At 55.9% G+C, this 19,942-nt stretch overlaps 1 protein-coding gene across 1 annotated transcript; it reads left to right on the forward strand.

Annotated features, from left to right (window-relative positions):
- Positions 1 to 922: 922 nt before the first annotated feature.
- On the forward strand, positions 923 to 19,756 carry IGSF9 (immunoglobulin superfamily member 9). Its single transcript, XM_007976546.3, has 21 exons — positions 923 to 1,258; positions 3,211 to 3,442; positions 3,688 to 3,876; positions 8,943 to 9,095; positions 9,854 to 10,026; positions 10,264 to 10,381; positions 11,950 to 12,091; positions 12,198 to 12,343; positions 12,438 to 12,580; positions 14,126 to 14,266; positions 14,855 to 14,971; positions 15,180 to 15,330; positions 15,522 to 15,645; positions 15,915 to 16,090; positions 16,342 to 16,592; positions 16,801 to 16,885; positions 16,978 to 17,154; positions 17,418 to 17,460; positions 17,794 to 18,654; positions 18,917 to 19,044; positions 19,279 to 19,756. Exons 2-21 carry the CDS (start codon positions 3,385 to 3,387, stop codon positions 19,458 to 19,460), a joined length of 3,558 nt encoding a protein of 1,185 aa, XP_007974737.3. The 5' UTR covers positions 923 to 1,258; positions 3,211 to 3,384; the 3' UTR covers positions 19,461 to 19,756.
- Positions 19,757 to 19,942: the final 186 nt, after the last annotated feature.

Genomic DNA, 19,942 nt, shown 5'->3' on the forward strand with positions numbered 1-19,942 from the left:
CTCTCATGATGTTACAGCAATGATTCTGTGAGTCTGATGCATGGTGCACCCAGTTTGAGTCTCAGTACTTCAGATTGGGATGAGATCAGCATGTTACTTTCAAGGAAGGCTTCCAAGGGAGCCAATTGAATGGCAAGGACCTGGACAGGCAATGATTGCTTAAACCAACCCTGCATCCCTACAGCATCACCAAGCTGAGGAGGTGGAATCTCTGAGGGGTAAGATATGCAAGATATCTTTGTGTCTGAGGGTGATGTCTCCTAGGGAGTGGGTTTGATGAAGTTTGGGTTGGGTCTCAATCCAGCTCTGCCATGTCTTAGATGGGAAAGCCTGGGCCAAGTTACTTCAGCTCCCTGAGCCTCAGTTTTCTCATTAGTCAACGGGAGCTCTACTTACTTCGCAGGGTTTCTGTGAAGGTTACACAGGAGTTATAAAGCATCTAGTCCAGGATCCGGCACCCTGCAGTGGTCCAGTAAGTGATCTTTTATTTCATTCCTCCCTTTCAATCTCCTGTGTCAGGATATCTGTCGTTTCTCCCCTCTGGGCCTGTTTCTCTGGGTCGTTGGTCCCGGAGCTGCCTCGGGAGCTGACTTGGCAACCCCACGCTCAGAGCAGACTTCCCCAGCTGCACACGGTGGGAGGCGCCTGGGCAAGATTTGGGAGCTCGCCAATGCAGACAGGTATTTCCAGTCCTGCTAGAGAAGCAATGGGTGGAGGTGGAAATGGGGATGCGGGAGGAGATCGGATGAGCCCGGAACCTGGGTGGATCCCCTGGGAGGAGGGCGGGGAGTCATGCTCCCCGCCTGGTGCTCCTGCCCCCAGGCTCAGATTTCAACCCTAGCTGCCGCCTCTGTGGCGCGCCCGTTCAGGGAGCAGAGAGGGTCGCCCGTAGGTTCCGAAAGAAGGACGGCAAGGGGCCAGCTTCCGCAGCCCTGGAGCGCTGGCCGGAGCCGGCGGCCCCTGTTGCTGGCGGCGGGAAGCGACCCACCGGCCTTTCCACGCTTGGCTGTGCAGAGGTCCACGAGGGGGCGACCTGAGCCCACGTGCCGCCGAACACTTCCCTCCTGAAACTACAACTCCCAGGCCGCTCAGGGGTCCCGCCCGCCTCAACGCGCCTCTGGCGGCTCCAATTGGCCGCCGCGGGAGGGGGATTGGCGGTCTCCAGGGCGACGGGAGGCGCTCGGGGCATCCGAGGCGGGGAGGCGGGTCCGCCCCCTATTGTGTAGCGGCGAGAGTGGAGCAGAGCGGTGCGGAGCAGGTGAGGGAGGGGGCGTACTGGGGGTATAGAAGTGGGGGTGCTGGCGGGGGCATGGAGAGTAGTGCGGAGTTATGGGGGACAGGAGAAAGCGGGGAGTTCTAGAGAGAAGTGGAATTCGTTGGGGGAGCAGAACTAGGGGAGTTCTGGGGAGTGAAGTGGAATTCTTGGCGGGTGGGTGGGGGTTCCCGGAGAACTGCAGGAGTTCTGGAGGCAATGTGGGGGAGTTCTTGGTGGGTTCTAAGAGAAAGGAGGAGTTCCAGGGGACCGTAGAATGCGAGGGAGAAAGGAATTGTTGGGGGTGGGGTATCAGAATTGTATTGTGAGCTGAGGCAGGAGAATCCCAGGGAGGAGAATTCTCGGCAGGAGAGGATGGGGAGAAGTGGCTGGGGGGCGGGGAGACTAGAAGGGAGTTCCTTGTAGCGCAGGGGGCCTGCTGCAGTTGGCGATCTGGTGCGAGAAGCTGGAATTGTGGGGGGACTGTGCATAGTAGCGATAACTGGAAAGGGAATAATGGGAGGATGAGGGAGTGGTGTGTGAGGAGACTGGAAGGGTGAGGAAATAGTGGAGGCCGGGGAAGTTGGAAAGATATTAGGAGACTCGGAGGAATTCTAGGGATACCTAGTTACTCGGGGTCTTGGAAAACAGCCAGGAGAGAACTAGGGGGTTCCTATATACTTGGAAAAAGGTTTTTCAGGGAAGTATGGGAGAGCTGCCTGGAGGCAGTGGGAAACAAGGGGCTTTGTTGCTAGTGAATTGCCAGAAGTTAAACGGTACAGGATCATTATGTAGAGGAAAGGATCAGACTCTGTGGAGGATGTCTTATAGTCTATCCTGAACTTTGTGGCCAAGAGTGGGTTGGAGGCCTCAGAGCAGAGTCCACTTGGCTGCGCCGGGCCCTGGCATGGACCCTCTGGCTCTCTGAGACTGCCCTAGGATCTGTGGGGCTGTCAGGAGCTCCTACCCTCCATGCCCCAGGGCTCATTTTGTACACTTCAGGGACTCACAGGCTTTTTTTGGACCATGCCTGGGGTTGGGGAAGAGAGAGCCTGACAAACCCCGCCACCCCGAAGATATTGGAGGGGAGTTAGTGGGAGGGATTTGGGTGAGGTCCTTCAGTGGTGCTGCCTGGCAGTGGGAGGGCTGCTTGGCAGTATCATGAGGAAGCTGTGCCAGCTGCCAGCCCCAGGACCTGTCCAGACCTGGAGGATGCTGCCTGGGCCCCCCATACCGGCAGGTGGGGGAGGCAGCTCCTCCTCTCCCAAGTGCCTCACTCATTGCCAAAGCAGTGTAGGGAGACTGAATGGAGAAAGGCCTTGGGTCCCCAGCTTCCAGAGTTTTTCATAGAAGCCAGGGAAATAGGACAAGGGATTGTATGGGGGTGTCCTGGGGACCACTTTCTGAGGGTTAACGGCCCTGGATTTGCCCTTGACTGGCTCTCTGCCTCTGAACAGAGATCCTCAGGGCCCTTATTTGTCACAGTGAGGTGAAGGTGACAGTACTGGTTCCATCTTGCTGCTATACCTTGTAAGCATCAAGAGTAAGGAAGAAGCAAGAGAAGGCTGGGCCATGAAAGTCTTGATCTACCATACTTCCTTCAAAAATCTTTTTCCAAGTATATAAGGAACCCCAGTTCTCTTCTGGCTTAGTTTTTCAAGACTCTCAGAAAGCAGGCGTCCCCAGAATCCTTCCGCATTTCCTAAGACCTTCCCAGCTCTCCCAGCCTCCCCTATTTCCTCACCTTTCTGGTGTCTGCATTCAGCACTCACCATTCTCCCAGTACTCCTACTCCTGCTCTTACTCCTCAGGGCTTCAAGATTCTCCCGTTCCCCCTACCCTCCACTTACTTATGCTCCTCCCTCCTTTCTCTTCCCAGTGCCTTTCTCTAATGGTGGGGTTTCTTCTGGGCTCCAGTATTGGCCAACTCTGCATGTTGCCTTGCACTTTGCATTTAGATCTGGTGGTTCTCCGGAGAGCAGCTTCCTCGGGTGTTACATGAGCCAAGCCCTCACTGTACAGATGAGTGAGAGCTGAAACCTGTTCCCTGAGCTGATCAGAAGGACATCCCTTGGCCCCTCCATCTGGGCCCCTGTGGATAGGAGGGGCTGGGCGAGCAGGCCAGCTGGGCTATGGTGTGGTGCCTCGGCCTGGCCGTCCTCAGCCTGGTTATCAGCCAGGGGGCTGACGGTAAGCTGGACTCCTGGGCTCAAGAACACCCTGTTAGCCTTGGGGTGGGTATGGGGGTACTCCTCAAGGGTTCCTCTTTGAGCATGTGAGGGCAGGGGAGGAATAGGGCTGGTTCTGGAGAAGCTGAACTGGGGGTTTCTCCAGTCACCCAAAGTCCTAAGGTGCCTACAGAGATACTGATGGCACCTCCCCTCCCAGCACTGACCCTGGCCCCCCGTTGTGCCCTCATGCCACCCATCATGCAGGTCGAGGGAAGCCTGAGGTGGTATCGGTGGTGGGCCGGGCTGGGGAGAGTGTGGTGCTGGGCTGTGACCTGCTGCCCCCGGCCGGCCGGCCCCCCCTGCATGTCATCGAGTGGCTGCGCTTTGGATTCCTGCTTCCCATCTTCATCCAGTTCGGCCTCTACTCTCCCCGAATTGACCCTGATTACGTGGGTAAGAGTTCTCCTCAGGTGGGAGGTAGGCAGGTATCAGCAAGAAAGGTGGACTGGGTAGAGTTGGGCAAGGCCTCTGGTGAACTGCTCTGTCCCTGCCCTGATCTCATTGCCAGCCCTGCTGCCTTAACTCTGCTTAACAAGCATGGTTGTGCTCCCAAGCAGTGTTAATTCATTGAAAGATTCATTCATTTGCACACATACACACACTCACTATTATAGCTGTGCTATTTAGGACTCCACGTGGTCTGTTCCAAAGGAGATCCTGCAGCCCTATTCCAAGTATCCATTCTAATTTTGTAACTGCTTTTTCTAGATCTCATCATGAAACCTCCCAGACTTCATCCTGACCTGTAGTCTCCCCATTTGGCCCTACCTTGGTCCTGGCTCTACTACCTGCTCACTCCTCTGCCCGCTCCCCCTTCCCCATCACCTTAAATGCTAGCTCAGGGATTCAAGTCTTCTAGGGAATGGGCTGATGGGGCAGCAGGATGGGTGCGGCTGTGACCTCTCTGCTTTTCCAGGGGCACGCAGCCTGCTTCTGAGTAGAGAAGCACAGGTGTACGGAGAGGGTGGCTGGGGAGGGCCCCGGTTCCCCACAGGTCAGTGACTGAATGGGGCTGGCCTGGGTTGCTGCTTTAGGTGGCACCTGTTGGGACTTAAAATCGTGTGTAGCCTCCCTGGGCGCCTTCTGCTGCACCCCAGCTGGCTCCCTAGAATGGCTACAATGGCTCTGCTTCCTCCTAATCCCGGATGGAGCCTTAATCTAAGCGGTTTAGTGCCAGGTCTCAGAGGGCAGTGTGCAGGAGGCCCTGAGGACGGGTCTGGGCTAGGGCTGAGAGAGAGTCTTGTTGCCTCCTCTTCAGAGAGGGGAGACCCAGGAAAGGCCACCTGGGAGGATTTTGATGGGGATACCCCCACCTTTTCCCTCTTTAGTTTGAATCTTGAGGGAAACCCTGGGATTGGCTGAGCCTTGCCACCGGGCGGGCTGAGCGGAGAGGGGAGGAGGTGCAGGCAGGTGATGCAGAAGGGAAGTTTATTTTCCAACTGGGGGCAGTTATTGGCAAACAGCCTGGTGGGAGTGTATGTGTCTGCACAAGCCCTGTGGGAATGGATGAAAGCGGGCCCCAATTAGCACCAGTGGAGAAAAAAACGGCTGTACCCACCAGCCCTCCCTCCCTGCCTCCGCCTGCCCGGGCCTGGGAGGGGTCTTGGGCTGCCGGGCTGAGGCTGGACAGATTCAAAATGTTGCCTGACTGAGGGCAAGGCAAGGGGAGGCGGAAGAGAGAGGGGCTTTTCCTGGGACTCCACCAGGGAGACTTGAAGCTCTTCCTTCTCTCCAGCTTGTGTCCTGCCTTGAGGTCCCTCAGGCCTGAAGCCACTGGATGGTTAGCAACTTTGTCTACCTGTGGGTCTTCCTTCTGTCTGTGCTGTTGCTTGAGTTGCAGGGGCTGTGAGCAGTAGCCTCTGGGACTTACTCTCTACTCCTATCCTTTGTTCACACCCCTACCTCAGTCTGGAGCTCTTGGTCGGGCCCTCTGGCCGAGGGAGTTGAGACCTGAGGGAGACCCCTGAGCCCATTAACCCTTTTACTGCCTCACAGTGTGGAAGGGGCCTCTCAGCCTTTGTGTAGGGGACTCGGAACTGCAGTTGCTAAGCAACAGGAGGTAGAGGTTGCTAAGGACAATGCTCTTCTGTCATAAACCCTCTGGGCAGTGAAGGGGAGATGGGCCAGGGACTGTTGTGGGGCGGGTGGTCTAGAATGTGTGCGGAACCCTGACAGAGACTGTTGGAGGATTAGGGACCACACAGAAGGGAAGGCTTCCCATCTTTGAGGACTCTAGAAGCATCTAGCAGAGGGGACTGGATTTATCAACGAGTGCCATGGAGTGAAAGCAATACAAAACAAGCTAGGACTAAAGAGTAGGGTTCAGTTAGCTGCCGTGTGTAAAGTGTCCCAGCCTGTGCCCGCACAGTGCCTATGTGGTGTGAACCCATGACCAGGCCTCCGGAAGGAAGGTTAGGCTTAGTCGACACCAGCTTTCCTAAGGTGGATCTTAGACCAACGCATCAAAATGGCGGGATGGACTTTTGTGCTGTATTTCTTGGGATTTTCAAGATGCCCCACATAGCAGAAGGGACATGCATTTTTTTCTCTGCCCTGAGTTGCCCCTGCTTGCTCTAGTCACCTCCCCTCACCACCTTTTATTCTTAACCCTCTGCCCAGTCACAGCTTCCCAGAAGCCTTCCTTACTCCTCTTGCTTCATAGTGCAATGTCTGGGCGCAGTTAGCACCATTTTTTGAACTTCTTTGTGGATGTGTGGACATGAACTTGCCCATTTAGGTGACTGTGGGTTCCCTGCCTTCCGAGAGCTCAAGAGAGCAGAGACTGTGTCTCCTGTTTTCTTCACACACCCCTGCATACGGGAAGATCTGAAGTCAACAGGCTTTAGCCCTGCAGGTGGAGGGAGGCCTCCAGGAGGTGGGCCCAGGACTCAAGAGGACTCAGGGCTGCCCTGCCGGAGATCTTCCTGTTCTTCTATAACACTACAGGTCTAGCAGTCCAACTGTCAGAAAAGCTAGGACACGCAGTATGCTTCTTTAGATATTCTCAGTAACATTTGCACTGTTACCCATTGGCTACCAGCATCTCCCAAGTGAGAATATACCGATTACGCCCAGTGCCCTGAACAGCACTTTGTCCTAACACCCGTGTCCATGGAAAGCATGCTGCGTCTGGAGAAAGAAGCCTGGCTTTGTCACTTACTAGCCATGTGATTTTGGAAAGAAACTTAACATTTTAATTCCTTAAGCTACAATAGAATTCTTGGGAGGATTAAATACGGTGACAACGCCTAATATGACATGGCCCGTATTCCACACTCAATCTTCCTTCCCTCTTCTTCCTTCTTTGTGGAGCTAGAAGATCACAATAATGAAAAGTGTCATGTGGGACATAGAAGAGGTTGCAGTCTGGGGTCTGCAGGGTTCAGCAGCCAGGCAGATTAGCCTTCTTGAGGAATCCTGACAGTAGGTAGAAGGGTATGATTATGTTAAATATTTACCCAGTAGGCCTAGTCTTATCTCCCGGGTGGGGATTTCAACACCTAGCCCTTTAAGCAGGTCCACCCATCCTAGAGAATCCACACCCTGGAACTCATTCTAAGTACAAAAAGACTCTTGCCTAAGATCACAAAGCCTGCCTCAACTTGATCCTTCTTTTCTCTTCTTTCTGAAATAGATCACTCTAGAGGTAGAATGGAAGCAAATTAGAGGGGCTGAGCACATTCACAGCTTCGGAATTTCTAGTATTAGGAAAAGCTGCGGTGGACACTACGCAAAGGGACTTGGAGCAACATTTGCACACAACATAAGATTAAGAAAATGCAGCCAGGCACAGTGACTCACAGCTTAATCCCAGCACTTTGGGAGGCTGAGGCAGGAGGATCCCTTAAGGCCAAGAGTTTGAAACTAGCCTGGGCAACATAGCAAGACCCCTGTCTTCAAAAGTTAAACAATTAGCCAGGCATGGTGACACTTGCCTGTAAACAAGCTACTTGAGAGGCTGAGGCAAAAGGATCACTTGAGCCCAGGAGTTCGAGGCTGCAGTGAGCTACAATCAAACCACTGCCCTCCAGCCTGGGCAACAGAGTGAGACCCTGTCTCAAAAAAAAAAAAGAAAGTTCCATTTGTTCATAGCGGAGGTCAAGGTGGGGATGAGCAATGTGATGTAGAGGGGAGGAGGCTGGAGGCAGGGAGACCTGCAAGTAGGCTGTTGGAGAAACCCAGGTGAGACATGCCACACGTGTAAAGGTGAGGACAGCAGAGAAGGGGAAATGTTTAGGAGGTAGGATTTGAAAAACCTAATGAGCAAGTAGATATGGGAGGTAATTGAGGAATCTAGGAGATGCCAGGTTCCTGATAAGGTAACTGGGTGTGTGGTGGTGCTGTTCACTGATGCAGGGAGAGAAAAGGAAGATGATGTGTGATCAGTTTAGGGCCACGGCCAGGACTTGAGTGCAGCTTTCTGATTTCAAATCTAGACCTCATTTATTTGTTCAACAACTTTTATTTGAGCATCCAGTGATGCCAGGCACCATGCTACATGCCTTCCCTACATTATTTCTCTCCTCCACCCCACCTCAATTTTGTTTCTCTTCTTTTTACAGATGAGGTAAGAGAGGTTAAGTAACTTGCCCAAAAGAGTACACAGTCGAGCTGGACTCATGCCTAGGTCTATCTGGCTCCCAAGTGTGTGCCTGTATCACGAAGCTACACTGCCAGGGACCCATGAAGCCGTTTGGGGTGCACAATTGCATCCAGGGAGGGTGCTGAGGGCTTGGGTAGGCACCCTCGGTCTGAGCCTGGCAGTGTGGTGTGGATGCTGACTAAGAGCGGGATTGAGGTGTCTGGTTGTGCTGTGGTTGTGTGGCTTTGTGGAACTCTATGTGGTCAGCCAGCTGGGGCCTGAGTGCCCCGGGGCATGGAAAGGATGGGGCGAGGAGGCTGCTGACTTTGCTGCTTGCTGGGCTGGACTCTGGCCACCCTAAGGCGCTTAGGCTGCTGATAATAGCCCTGAGGGATTAGGGGCTTTGGCAGGCGGGGTCTGGGTTCCCCTGCTAGGGCCTCAAACACTGCTGAGGTTTTCAGGGAAACAATCCTCTATCAGCAGTACTCCCAGGAGCTCACACCTTCCCCTACAAATAAAGCCCAGATCCTGTAAGAGTCCAGAGGAGCCTACGTGCTGGCTCTTCACCTCCTTCCCCAACAGTCCTGGACACCAAGTGCAGTTCAGGGGGAAGGTTTTGTCCACCTGCTGTCCCCTTGGTTTCTCTTTGTGTAGACAGGGTCCCAGCTGTTGAACGGCAAGAGCGGTCAGAGGGGCTGAATGGAGGGACCTGTCCTGAATGACCCCAACCCCATCTGCATCTCTGTGGACCTCACACTCTCAGAGTAATTGGGAGAGACTGAGCCTGTTCTTACCTCTAAGAATTACCAGTGTGACCAGGGAACTGGGGCTTCCATGGGGTTCCTTCAGCACCCTTGATTCAGGGCTCCTCCCCCAGGACGAGTCCGGCTGCAGAAGGGGGCCTCTCTCCAGATTGAGGGTCTCCGGGTGGAAGACCAGGGCTGGTACGAGTGCCGCGTGTTCTTCCTGGACCAGCACATCCCTGAAGACGATTTTGCTAACGGCTCCTGGGTGCATCTGACAGTCAATTGTATGAGGCTGCGGGGCAGGTGGTGGAGAAGGACAGGGAGGAGGAGGATGGGGACCTCTGGTTGGTGGGAGAAAGGGGAAGAGGGAGTTCTATTTCTATCCCACAAACAACTCCGATGCCCCACCCTTCCTGAGAGTCCTTGTTTGCTCACTTAGTGGTTGCATCTCACCCCTCCCCCATACGCCTGCCCTTTTCAGTTCTTCAAATATAAATCCAATCAGTCTTCTAGGCTCTGTGTCAGGAACTCCCTCTTTCTCTTCCCTCCTGCTTCCCTGGCCAGGGAAGTGGGTGGGAGAGAGGGGGCTCTTGGGCCCTGAGTGAAACACAGCTTACATACACATAGCACTTTGTGTTTTCAGAATACCTTTTCACCCAGGCCCTTATTATTTCTGTCTCACTCCTAAGTAGGAAGGAGGTCATAATCATTCCCACTGCATAGGTGAGGCTGGGTCATGCCACTGATTAGTGGCAGAGCAGAGTCTAGGACCCAGCCCTCCTCACTCCCAGAACAGTGCTCCTCCGGAGGGGACTTGGCTCTCCCCGCCGGCTCTGGACATCCAGCCTGGGTTCAGCCCCAGGCCAGTGTGGGGGGGTGGGTTGATAGAATCCTCACTTGGCCCGGACTGAGCATTCCTATGAGGCGGGGCTGGTGGGTGGGCAGGGCAGCAGACTGGAGCCCTGAGTCGTCTCCCTGGCCCTCGGACACTGCTCTTTGCACTGACAGCCCCTCTGGGGCCCGATGCCTGTCTCCCTTGCAGCGCCCCCTCAATTCCAGGAGACACCTCCTGCTGTGTTGGAAGTGCAGGAACTGGAGCCTGTGACCCTGCGTTGTGTGGCCCGTGGCAGCCCCCTGCCTCGTGTGACGTGGAAGCTCCGAGGAAAGGACCTTGGCCAGGACCAGGGCCAGGGCCAGGGCCAGGGCCAGGTGCAAGTGAGTCCTGGGGGTGGATAGAATGAGCCATATAGAGTGTGAAGGGAAGGTGGGGGCCTGGCAGTGGGGCCAGAGGACAGAGGAGGCAAAGGCCAGGCTGGAAGATGGGCCAGGAGAGGGGGTTGGCATTGTTTGCCCCGAGCCTGGGGTGCTGCCTCCCTCTGCTGGCCAGCCTCGGAAGTGCAGGATCTGAGGCTGGCAGGGGAAAGGACTCTTCCTCACCCACTCCTTCCCTAGGTGCAGAACGGGACACTGCGGATCCGCCGGGTAGAGCGAGGCAGCTCTGGGGTCTACACCTGCCAAGCCTCCAGCACTGAGGGCAGCGCCACCCACGCCACCCAGCTGCTAGTGCTAGGTGCTCTCTGGCGGGAGGGCTGGGCTCCAGGGTTACCTATGCAAGGGGGCTGTGACCTATGGCTGAATTGGTTCACAGCAAGATAGGAAGATCTGTGCCTGAGCGCAGGGCCCGTGGAAGCTGAGGGGGCCCCCAATGCAGGCTGTCGCTCTGAAACCAGCACCTTAATTTTAAAAGGCTCAGTAAGCAGACAAAGCGATCTTAGTGCCTAGTAGTGTGTTATAGTGGAAAGGACATGGGTGCTTGTGTTAGGCTGTGAACCGGCTAACTCCTTGAGTCCCAGTTTCTTCATCTTTATAAAGAGACTCATGTCTACCTCTCAGGTCTGTTACAAGAATTTACTTAGGTCCAGCTGAGCCCAGTCACAGGCACATGGAATTCCTGGCCAAGATCCTTCCTTTAGAAGGGAAACTGAGAAGTAGAAGGCCTGGACTGTGCCTTCATAGAGCCTATTATCTTTGTGGGGAAGTGGGACTAATTGGGGAAACAGGGAAGTGTTGCTGTCCGTGGTACTGTAAGAAAGGCAGTGCCGGGTAATGGTTAAAGTGTCGTCTGTGGCATAAGGAAGCCTAATGGGAATGTTGCCTCTCCTGCTGTCCTTGGGCAATCACCTCACAATCTGTCTGCCTCTGAGCCTTCATTTCTTCATCCATAAAATGGAGACAATTCCCACCGCCAAGCTTTTGGTCAGGATTAAATGAGGTCGTGCAGGTAAAGTGCTTAGCACTCAGTGTCCCGCATGCAGTCAGTGCTCTGTTGTGTCAGCTAGCATCATGACCTCTTCTTACTGACTGCTCATGCGGTACCGGCCCAGAGAGGGGAAGAAGTAGTGGAACTGTAGTAGCAGAGGTGCTTTTGCAGGAGGTATGTGGTGTGGCCAGGCCCTTGGGAGGGACATTCCAGACCGGGGGTGCAGGGAGCAAAGGCATGGAGATGGGGGACAGTCAGCTGCCCACACTGACCTGAAAGAGTTCATGAGGGCTGACATGGAAAGATGGCTGGCCAGGTAGGGAGGGTTTGGATCGCAGAGGTCCACACGGCTGGGTTTGAGCTTAGTGTAGTAGGAGCCAGGTGCTGTTGCACGTTCCTGAGCAGAAGTGTTCTGTGGCTCAAGGGGCTGTTTCTGTATGAATGGCGATTAGAGTGGCAGCCACAGGGGAGCCTGGAGTCAGGGGCTGCTGCAGCATCTTGAGGTGAGGTATTGGGCACCTGGGTTAGGGTCAGAGACAAAGAAGTAATTCAAGAGGTGACAAGCAGGGATACAAATGGTAAATGAGCAGAGTTAAACTGACTCCCCCAAACACACACACCACTCCTAGGCAGTGGAACCGCACGAATGGGGTTGCTCTTGATGGAACAGAGAGAATTTGGAAAGAGGAATGGGTCTCAGGGAGAGGATGAATTCTTGTTACATACAGGGGGAAGCTTCTGTTTCCGTTCCCCAAAGCCTGGTAACAACAAGCCCTAGGATTCCAGAGGGCAGAGCTGGGAAGGATTGCAGAGGTGACCTCAGGGTTCTGGGAAGACTGTGGGCTGAGGCTACCTTCCTCCCCTTGTGCACCCCACAGGACCCCCAGTCATCGTGGTGCCCCCCAAGAACTGCACAGTCAATGCTTCCCAGGATGTTTCCTTGGCCTGCCACGCTGAGGCATACCCTGCTAATCTCACCTACAGCTGGTTCCAGGACAACACCAATGTCTTCCACATTAGGTGGGGTCACCCTCATTAGGAGGGTGGAGGTGGGGAATTCACAGTCTCTGAAGAGCCACTTGGCTGGGCAAGGCCTGGACCCCTCCTCACACATGCCACATTGCAGCCGCCTGCAGTCCCGGGTGCGGATTCTGGTGGACGGGAGCCTGCGGCTGCAGGCCACCCAGCCTGATGATGCCGGCTGCTACACCTGTGTGCCCAGCAATGGCCTCCTGCATCCACCCTCAGCCTCTGCCTACCTCACTGTGCTCTGTAAGCTCCTGACCCCAGCTTCTCCCACAGCCTGCTCCCTTCCCCTGGGCCAGGCCAAGCCCCTCTCCCCCAACTTGCCACTACTTTCCCCCAGACCCAGCCCAGGTGACAGCTATGCCTCCTGAGACGCCCCTGCCCATAGGCATGCCGGGGGTGATCCGCTGCCCGGTTCGTGCCAACCCCCCACTGCTCTTTGTCAGCTGGACCAAGGATGGAAAGGCCCTGCAGCTGGACAAGGTACAGGCTTGGGGCAGTACAGCTTGGTGTTATCCTGCTCAGGACAGCAGGGTGGAGTTAGCTCAGTTTAATTCAATTCTGTGACTGGGGACACACATCTTTTGTGAATCTAATTTGTGTTATGGGACATGTTGCATAGGAGACTACTTAAAACCCCTGAGGAAAAATTTCCATGGTTTAAGGTGGTGGTTTTGTGTCTTCTTTGGGGAAAGAAGAGAGATGATCTCTGGGGAAAATGATGGCAAAGAGTCAAGAAGCAGAACTGAAGGTTCTTTCGTGTGATGATTGGGGAATTGTGTGTCCCGGGGAACACACACGTCTTACCAGGTGCTGTGTGGGATACTGGGTTGGGGGCAGGGGCAAGGAGGCATCTATCCTTCAAGTGGGCACTGCCTGGGCAGAGGACAGCAACACTGTTTGGAAGGCCACGGATGGAGCTCATGCCTTTCTTTTAGGGTGGTTGAGGATAGACCAGCAACAGATTCTGGGACTCAGGTGATGGGCCTCAAAGAGGAGACAGTCATTCCCTTGCAGAAACCAGGGTCAAGAGGCAGGAAGTAGTATAGTGTGTTTGTGGAATCATGTGTTATGGAATCATGGATCATCCAATTGGGTGGAAGCTGGAGTGCCTGTAGGGACATGAATGGTGCAGAGAAAGCTGGAAAGACAGGTTGGCATCAAAAGGCAGAACTGTGAATGCCAGGTTACCATTGCCTAATTCCAAGGCAATTGGGATCTTTTGTCTGCAGAGACTATAAATTTTTTGAGGCCTATTATTGCCATCTTTTCATCGTAGTGTACCTGGGCCTTCTACAACAATAGTACTCAGTATATCTTTGTTGACTGTTTAAGAAAAAAGTCTGCAGGCAGTTGGAGCTGCTGGAGTTTGTTGAGCATTGGTGTGATAGCATTAGAGCTGTGATCAGGGATTGAGCTTATCCAGTGGAATGTAGCAGGAGATGCTGGACATAGGAAGAGGGGTTCTGAAGCTGCTGAAATGGCCAGGTGAGAGTCGTGGAGTCTGATTTAGAGAGGATGACATGAAGATGAATGGGCTCCTGCCCCGACAAAAGGGACCTCTCAGGATGACTGGCTTAGGATTTCGCTAGGGGGAGTGAGGGAACGTGCGGAGGCAGACTTCAGCAAGGAGGACGGTGGACCCTTTAATAGAGGAATAGGAGCTGGTGTGGGGTGGAAGACGTTGAACTTCGTTGTGGAGTGCTGGGAAGGGAGCCAGGTGAAGTCCCAGCAGGCAGAAAGCCCCATGTAGCCCAACTCCAGGGGTGGCCATTCACAGTGTATTTTCTGTGAGTGGCACCCCCTGGAGTTGTGCAGTCACAGCCTCACACCATTGGGAGGGGTCCCTCTGTAGGCAGGAGAGAAAGGAAGCGCTGGAAGTCGGAGAGGGGTCAGGCCTAGACAAGGAGCTGCTGGAGTCCTCTGCATAGCTGTGGGTTTCTCGTCCTGCCCCCTCTCTTGTACTGCCATCCCGGGCTTGTCTCTGCTGAGCTCCTCTCTCTAGCTGTCATCTCCTCTTCCTTCCAGTTCCCTGGCTGGTCCCAGGGCACAGAAGGCTCATTGATCATTGCCCTGGGGAACGAGGATGCCCTGGGAGAATACTCCTGCACCCCCTACAACAGTCTTGGTACCGCCGGGCCCTCCCCTGTGACCCGCGTGCTACTCAAGGTTAGGCCGGAGGTGGGCGGGGGCCTGTGGTGACAGTGAGTCAGATGGCTGGAGATGGCGCTAAGGCCAGGCTGATGGGGGTGGAGCGGGGCAGACACATGGGGAGGGGTTTCCAAGTCTGTTTCCCATGGTGGCCACGGCAGCAGCTGCCTGATGCCATCCCAGAGGTTTCTGCAGAGGTGGTGCTTGGGAGGTGGGACATCAGTCACACACATCCAAAAGTAAGATATCCTGTCCACCCCAACTCTCACTAACCTTGACTGTGCTGCCTCCCTCTCTGGGGCTCTGGGAGGAAGAATGTTCTGTAGAAGTTCGTACATCACTGAGAGTCCTGCCTAAGCCTGCCAGCCCTTACTATGCCACCATTTCCCTCCAGCCCCTACCCACTGGGGAACAGACACAGAGCCACAGAAGAATTGAGAGATGGAGAGAGAATGAGGTGGAGACAGGCTTGGTGAGTGTTTAGCTAGGGGGAGTGAGAGAGAGTGAGGTGAGACATGGCATGACAGGAACACAGAGAGGGGGAGTAGCCAACCTTAGATGGTGATGTAAGAGAGGGCCCCTCCCAATGCCAGGCCTGGCTTGTAGGCTCCCCCGGCTTTTATAGAGCGGCCCAAGGAAGAATATTTCCAAGAAGTAGGGCGGGAGCTGCTCATCCCCTGCTCCGCCCAAGGGGACCCTCCTCCTGTTGTCTCTTGGGCCAAGGTAAGGCTCCTGAGCCCGCTCTGCCTGTACCCGTGCCCACTTCACCCCTGCCTCTTGTGCCCCAGCCATTTTGTGGGAGGGAGGGTATGGGAAGGAGAGGGCTGTCAGAGGCAGGGTGGGGAGGAACTGGAGGTGCCTGGAGAGATGAGGGGCGCCCTTGGTGAGGGGTGGCTGCGTGTGTCCTCAGGGCTCACCAGTGGTTCTGTAGGTGGGCCGGGGGCTGCAAGGCCAGGCCCAGGTGGACAGCAACAGCAGTCTCATCCTGCGACCATTGACCAAGGAGGCCCACGGGCACTGGGAATGCAGTGCCAGCAATGCTGTGGCCCGAGTGGCTGCCTCCACCAACGTCTACGTGCTGGGTTAGTGGCTGGAGAGATGGCCAGGGGCTGGGAGAAATTACAATGGAATCGTTTTTGGAGGCCGAGAAAGGGGATTATGGGTGTGGGACCCCTGGGATGATGATGGGTGAAGGGCACTGGCCTTGGGGCCCCTGCTACTCTTTACACTCCCTCAGGCCCTGACCACCATTCCTCCATTCCCCCCTGCCCAGGCACTAGCCCTCATGTTGTCACCAATGTATCCGTGGTGCCTTTGCCTAAGGGTGCCAATGTCTCCTGGGAGCCTGGCTTTGATGGTGGCTATCTGCAGAGATTCAGTGTCTGGTACACGCCACTGTGAGTGACCTGCTCCTGCCATTTCTCTGCACCAATCTTGCCTCCTTTCCTCTCCTCTTTGAATCTATCTGGCCTTCTGCCCTGTCTTCTGTCCCTCTATCCTTCACCAGTCCTGGCTCTGCTTCCCTGTTTCCAGATTCTGAGTTCAGGGCCAAGGTCCTGAGACCTTGGATGGTTGAGCAGAGAGGAGTTGGTTAGATGTCTGGACCCCAGATCTTCTGGTCTACCTAGCTAACGAGGTACCCCCCCCATGTCCTCATGTCTCCCAGGGCCAAGCGTCCTGACCGAATGCACCATGACTGGGTGTCCTTGGCAGTGCCTGTGGGGGCTGCTCACCTCCTAGTGCCAGGGCTGCAGCCCCACACCCAGTACCAGTTCAGCGTGCTGGCTCAGAACAAGCTGGGGAGTGGTCCCTTCAGCGAAATCGTCTTGTCTGCTCCTGAAGGTGAGAGGCTTGTAGTCCCAGAACAGCAGAGACAAGGATGGGGAAGGGCTGCTAGGAAAGTTAGGATATGGGAGGTTCTGGATGGGAAGGGGCAGAGGTGCTGGCCAGCTTAGGGTCCAGAGGGGTGTGTGGAAGATGATTTGAGCTTGTCTTCAGGGGCTCTGGGAGAAGAGTTGGGCACTGGGGTCGTGGAAGGCCAGGGGAGCGGCGCTGGGAATCCTTGCTCTGACCTGCCTTTCTGTCCCATGCAGGGCTTCCTACCACGCCAGCGGCACCCAGGCTTCCTCCAACAGAGATGTCCCCTCCCTTGTCCCCTCCACGGGGTCTGGTGGCAGTGAGGACACCCCGGGGGGTACTCCTGCATTGGGATCCCCCAGAGCTGGTCCCTAAGAGACTGGATGGCTACGTCTTGGAAGGACGGCAAGGCTCCCAGGGCTGGGAGGTGCTGGACCCGGCTGTGGCAGGCACAGAAACAGAGCTGCTGGTACCAGGCCTCATCAAGGTATGTGCGAGAGGCAATACAGGGAGCAGCCTCCTAGGGGCTCTCCTGCATCCTTCTCCATTCCCCAAACCCTATCTTCTCGATTTGAGCTCTTCATCTCCGCATCCTACCTCACCCTTCCGTCCCACCTGCACAGTCTTTCCGCGCACCGCTGGGATGGGCGGTGCTGGGCCCTGACCTCCCTCCTGGCACTCCATCCCCATCGCAGGATGTTCTCTATGAGTTCCGCCTCGTGGCCTTCGCAGGCAGCTACGTCAGCGACCCCAGCAACACGGCCAACGTCTCCACTTCTGGTGAGCACCTGACGTGAGGGAGGAGCCCCAGGGCTTGCGGGTGGGGAGGGGGCTCCGAGTCCACTGACCCTCCCTCGTGGCCCCCTGCCTAGGTCTGGAGGTCTACCCTTCGCGCACGCAGCTGCCGGGTCTCCTACCCCAGCCCGTGCTGGCCGGTGTGGTGGGCGGGGTCTGCTTCCTAGGCGTGGCCGTCCTCGTGAGCATCCTGGCCGCCTGCCTCATGAACCGGCGCAGGGCTGCCCGCCGCCGCCGCAAGCGCCTCCGCCAAGGTAAGCCCCTCCACCCTCAGCCCTCCTCCTGCGCACTTGGGCCTAGCGCACCGAAAGGCCCCACCCCTCCTTAAGCCCCTCCTACCTGGGGGAAAATCCTCGCTCCTGTGTGATCCAGGTGCATTCTCTTAGTCCTGCATCTGGTCCTGCCTACGCTTTTCCCACCCGGATGGGGTTGGGTGTCTGGTGTTGGGTGAGAGAGTCTGCGCCTGGAGGGCCTGTTTTTTTTGCCTGTGTCACCTATTATTCTCGTGCCCTTCCAGATCCACCTCTTATCTTCTCTCCGACCGGGACATCAGCTGCACCGTAAGTGCCTCCACCTCCTTGGCTTTCTTCTGCTTTTCCATTGTACATGCCAGTATCCTCTACTTCCTTTTTTGCATCTTTACTAGGGGGATGTTAGGGGTGGGAGAGGAACAAAAGTGGGAGAGGGTAAGAAGGGGTGTGCAGTGGCCCCAGCCTGAGGCCGGTCCAGTATGGCCTGTGCCTTCCCTCCACCCCTTCCACCTTGTTGGTCCTTTCCTCGCTTGTTCTCCCTAGCTCTGCTCTGTTGTTCACCAAACCTCTCAAGGCCTGACGCTGGCTCCTGGGAGGGGGACCTGCCCCTACCACAGACCCTGATCTCCTATCCTTCCCCAGCTCTGCTCTGGGCTCAGGCAGTCCTGACAGCGTGGCGAAGCTGAAGCTCCAGGGTTCCCCAGTTCCTAGCCTGCGCCAGAGTCTGCTCTGGGGGGATCCTGCCGGAACTCCCAGCCCCCACCCAGATCCTCCGCCTAGCCGGGGACCCTTACCCCTGGAGCCCATTTGCCGGGGCCCAGATGGGCGCTTTGTGATGGGGCCCACTGTGGCGGCCCCCCAGGAAAGGTCAGGCCCAGAGCAGGCAGAACCTCGGACTCCAGCCCAGTGTCTCGCCCGGTCCTTTGACTGTAGCAGCAGCAGCCCCAGTGGGGCACCCCAGCCCCTCTGCATTGAAGACATCAGCCCTGTGGCGCCCCCTCCAGCAGCTCCACCCAGTCCCTTGCCAGGTCCTGGACCCCTACTCCAGTACCTGAGCCTGCCCTTCTTCCGAGAGATGAATGTGGATGGGGACTGGCCCCCTCTTGAGGAGCCCAGCCCTGCTGCACCCCCAGATTACATGGATACCCGGCGCTGCCCCACCTCATCTTTCCTTCGTCCTCCAGACACCCCTCCTGTGTCCCCCAGGGAATCACTTCCTGGGGCTGTGGTAGGGGCTGGGGCCACTGCAGAACCCCCTTACACAGCCCTGGCTGACTGGACACTGAGGGAGCGGCTGCTGCCAGGCCTTCTCCCTGCTGCCCCTCGAGGCAGCCTCACCAGCCAGAGCAGCGGGCGAGGCAGCGCTTCGTTCCTGCGGCCCCCCTCCACAGCCCCCTCTGCTGGAGGCAGCTACCTCAGCCCTGCTCCAGGAGACACCAGCAGCTGGGCCAGTGGCCCTGAGAGATGGCCCCGAAGGGAGCATGTGGTGACAGTCAGCAAGAGGTGAGAGCAGTCCCTGCCCATCCCTACCTCTGCCTCAGTCCTGCCACAGACCTCACCCCTCTCCCAATACCCTGCGCCTTCTCTGCTCCACTCCCACCCTGGGAATGGGAAACCTTGTCTCCTTTTAGAAACTTTTGCTGAGGTCCAGGGATTTTTCAGGGGAAACCCATGGCCTAATGTGAGTTTGCGGTCCTTGAATTCAGACTTTTCTGAACAGATTCTATTCCTCCACCCACACCATATGTTTGTCTTTTTTTTACAGGAGGAACACATCTGTGGACGAGAACTATGAGTGGGACTCAGAATTCCCTGGGGACATGGAATTGCTGGAGACGTTGCACCTGGGCTTGGCCAGCTCCCGGCTCAGACCTGAAGCTGAGCCAGAGCTAGGTGTGTGAGCCCCGGGGAAAGGCAGGCATCTCGGCCATGCTGTCCCACATCCCCCCTGCCACCTTAGGACCCACCTATTCCCAGTCAGACCCTGCCTCCCAGGCTCCTCTGCTCTAGACTGTGCCTTGCCCCCTTGGGCCATCTGTACTGGAAGGGCCTAACGAGCTTCACATCTGAACTCTTCACTTAGTGAACCTCAGGGCTTCTTCTCATTGTCCTGCCTGCCTCTTGCAGGTGTGAAGACTCCAGAGGAGGGCTGCCTCCTGAACACTGCCCATGTTACTGGCCCTGAGGCCCGCTGTGCTGCCCTGCGGGAGGAATTCCTGGCCTTCCGCCGCCGCCGAGATGCTACTAGGGCTCGGCTACCAGCCTATCGACAGCCAGTCCCTCACCCCGAACAGGCCACTCTGCTGTGAACACCCCTAATGTGAGGCTGGGAAAAGGCATATGGACCTGCAAAGGAGGCCCCCAACCAGACAGACCTAGCTTCAACCTAGGACACTGCCCCTGCCTGCCCCTTTGGTGCCCAGACCCTGATAGTGGATAGTGGGCCTGGGTCACCTTGGTATGGAATGTATGTGCTGACCCCCTAGGTGAGTCTGGGGATTGGAACAGGGATCTTAGGTCTGCCCCCCCCTACCTTGTGTGTGTGTGTGTGTGTGTGTGTGTGTGTGAGGTTTTTTACAGGTGAATAAACAAAGTTTGAAAGATGTTTCTGTGTGTTATCAGTCTTTGAGAGAGTGCCAGGAGAATCACTGAACCCTTAAAGAAGAGGAGAATCTTATTGAATGAATGGAGGTGCATTCAGCATTCATTCAAGAAGCATTTATTGAGTGCTTACTGAGGCCAGCTACTAAAGGCCAGCCATTGAAGTAGATACTGAGAAAATAAGGTTCTT

Source organism: Chlorocebus sabaeus, chromosome 20 (assembly GCF_047675955.1).
Source record: "Chlorocebus sabaeus isolate Y175 chromosome 20, mChlSab1.0.hap1, whole genome shotgun sequence".
Lineage (NCBI taxonomy): Eukaryota > Metazoa > Chordata > Mammalia > Primates > Cercopithecidae > Chlorocebus > Chlorocebus sabaeus.

Coding starts and splice junctions, on each gene's coding strand:
- IGSF9 (XM_007976546.3), top strand. CDS start 3,385: ATGGTGTGGTGCCTCGGCCTGGCCGTCCTCAGCCTGGTTATCAGCCAG. Junction 15,331..15,521: donor CACCAACGTCTACGTGCTGG/GTTAGTGGCTGG, acceptor CCCCCTGCCCAG/GCACTAGCCCTCATGTTGTC. Junction 15,646..15,914: donor AGTGTCTGGTACACGCCACT/GTGAGTGACCTG, acceptor CATGTCTCCCAG/GGCCAAGCGTCCTGACCGAA.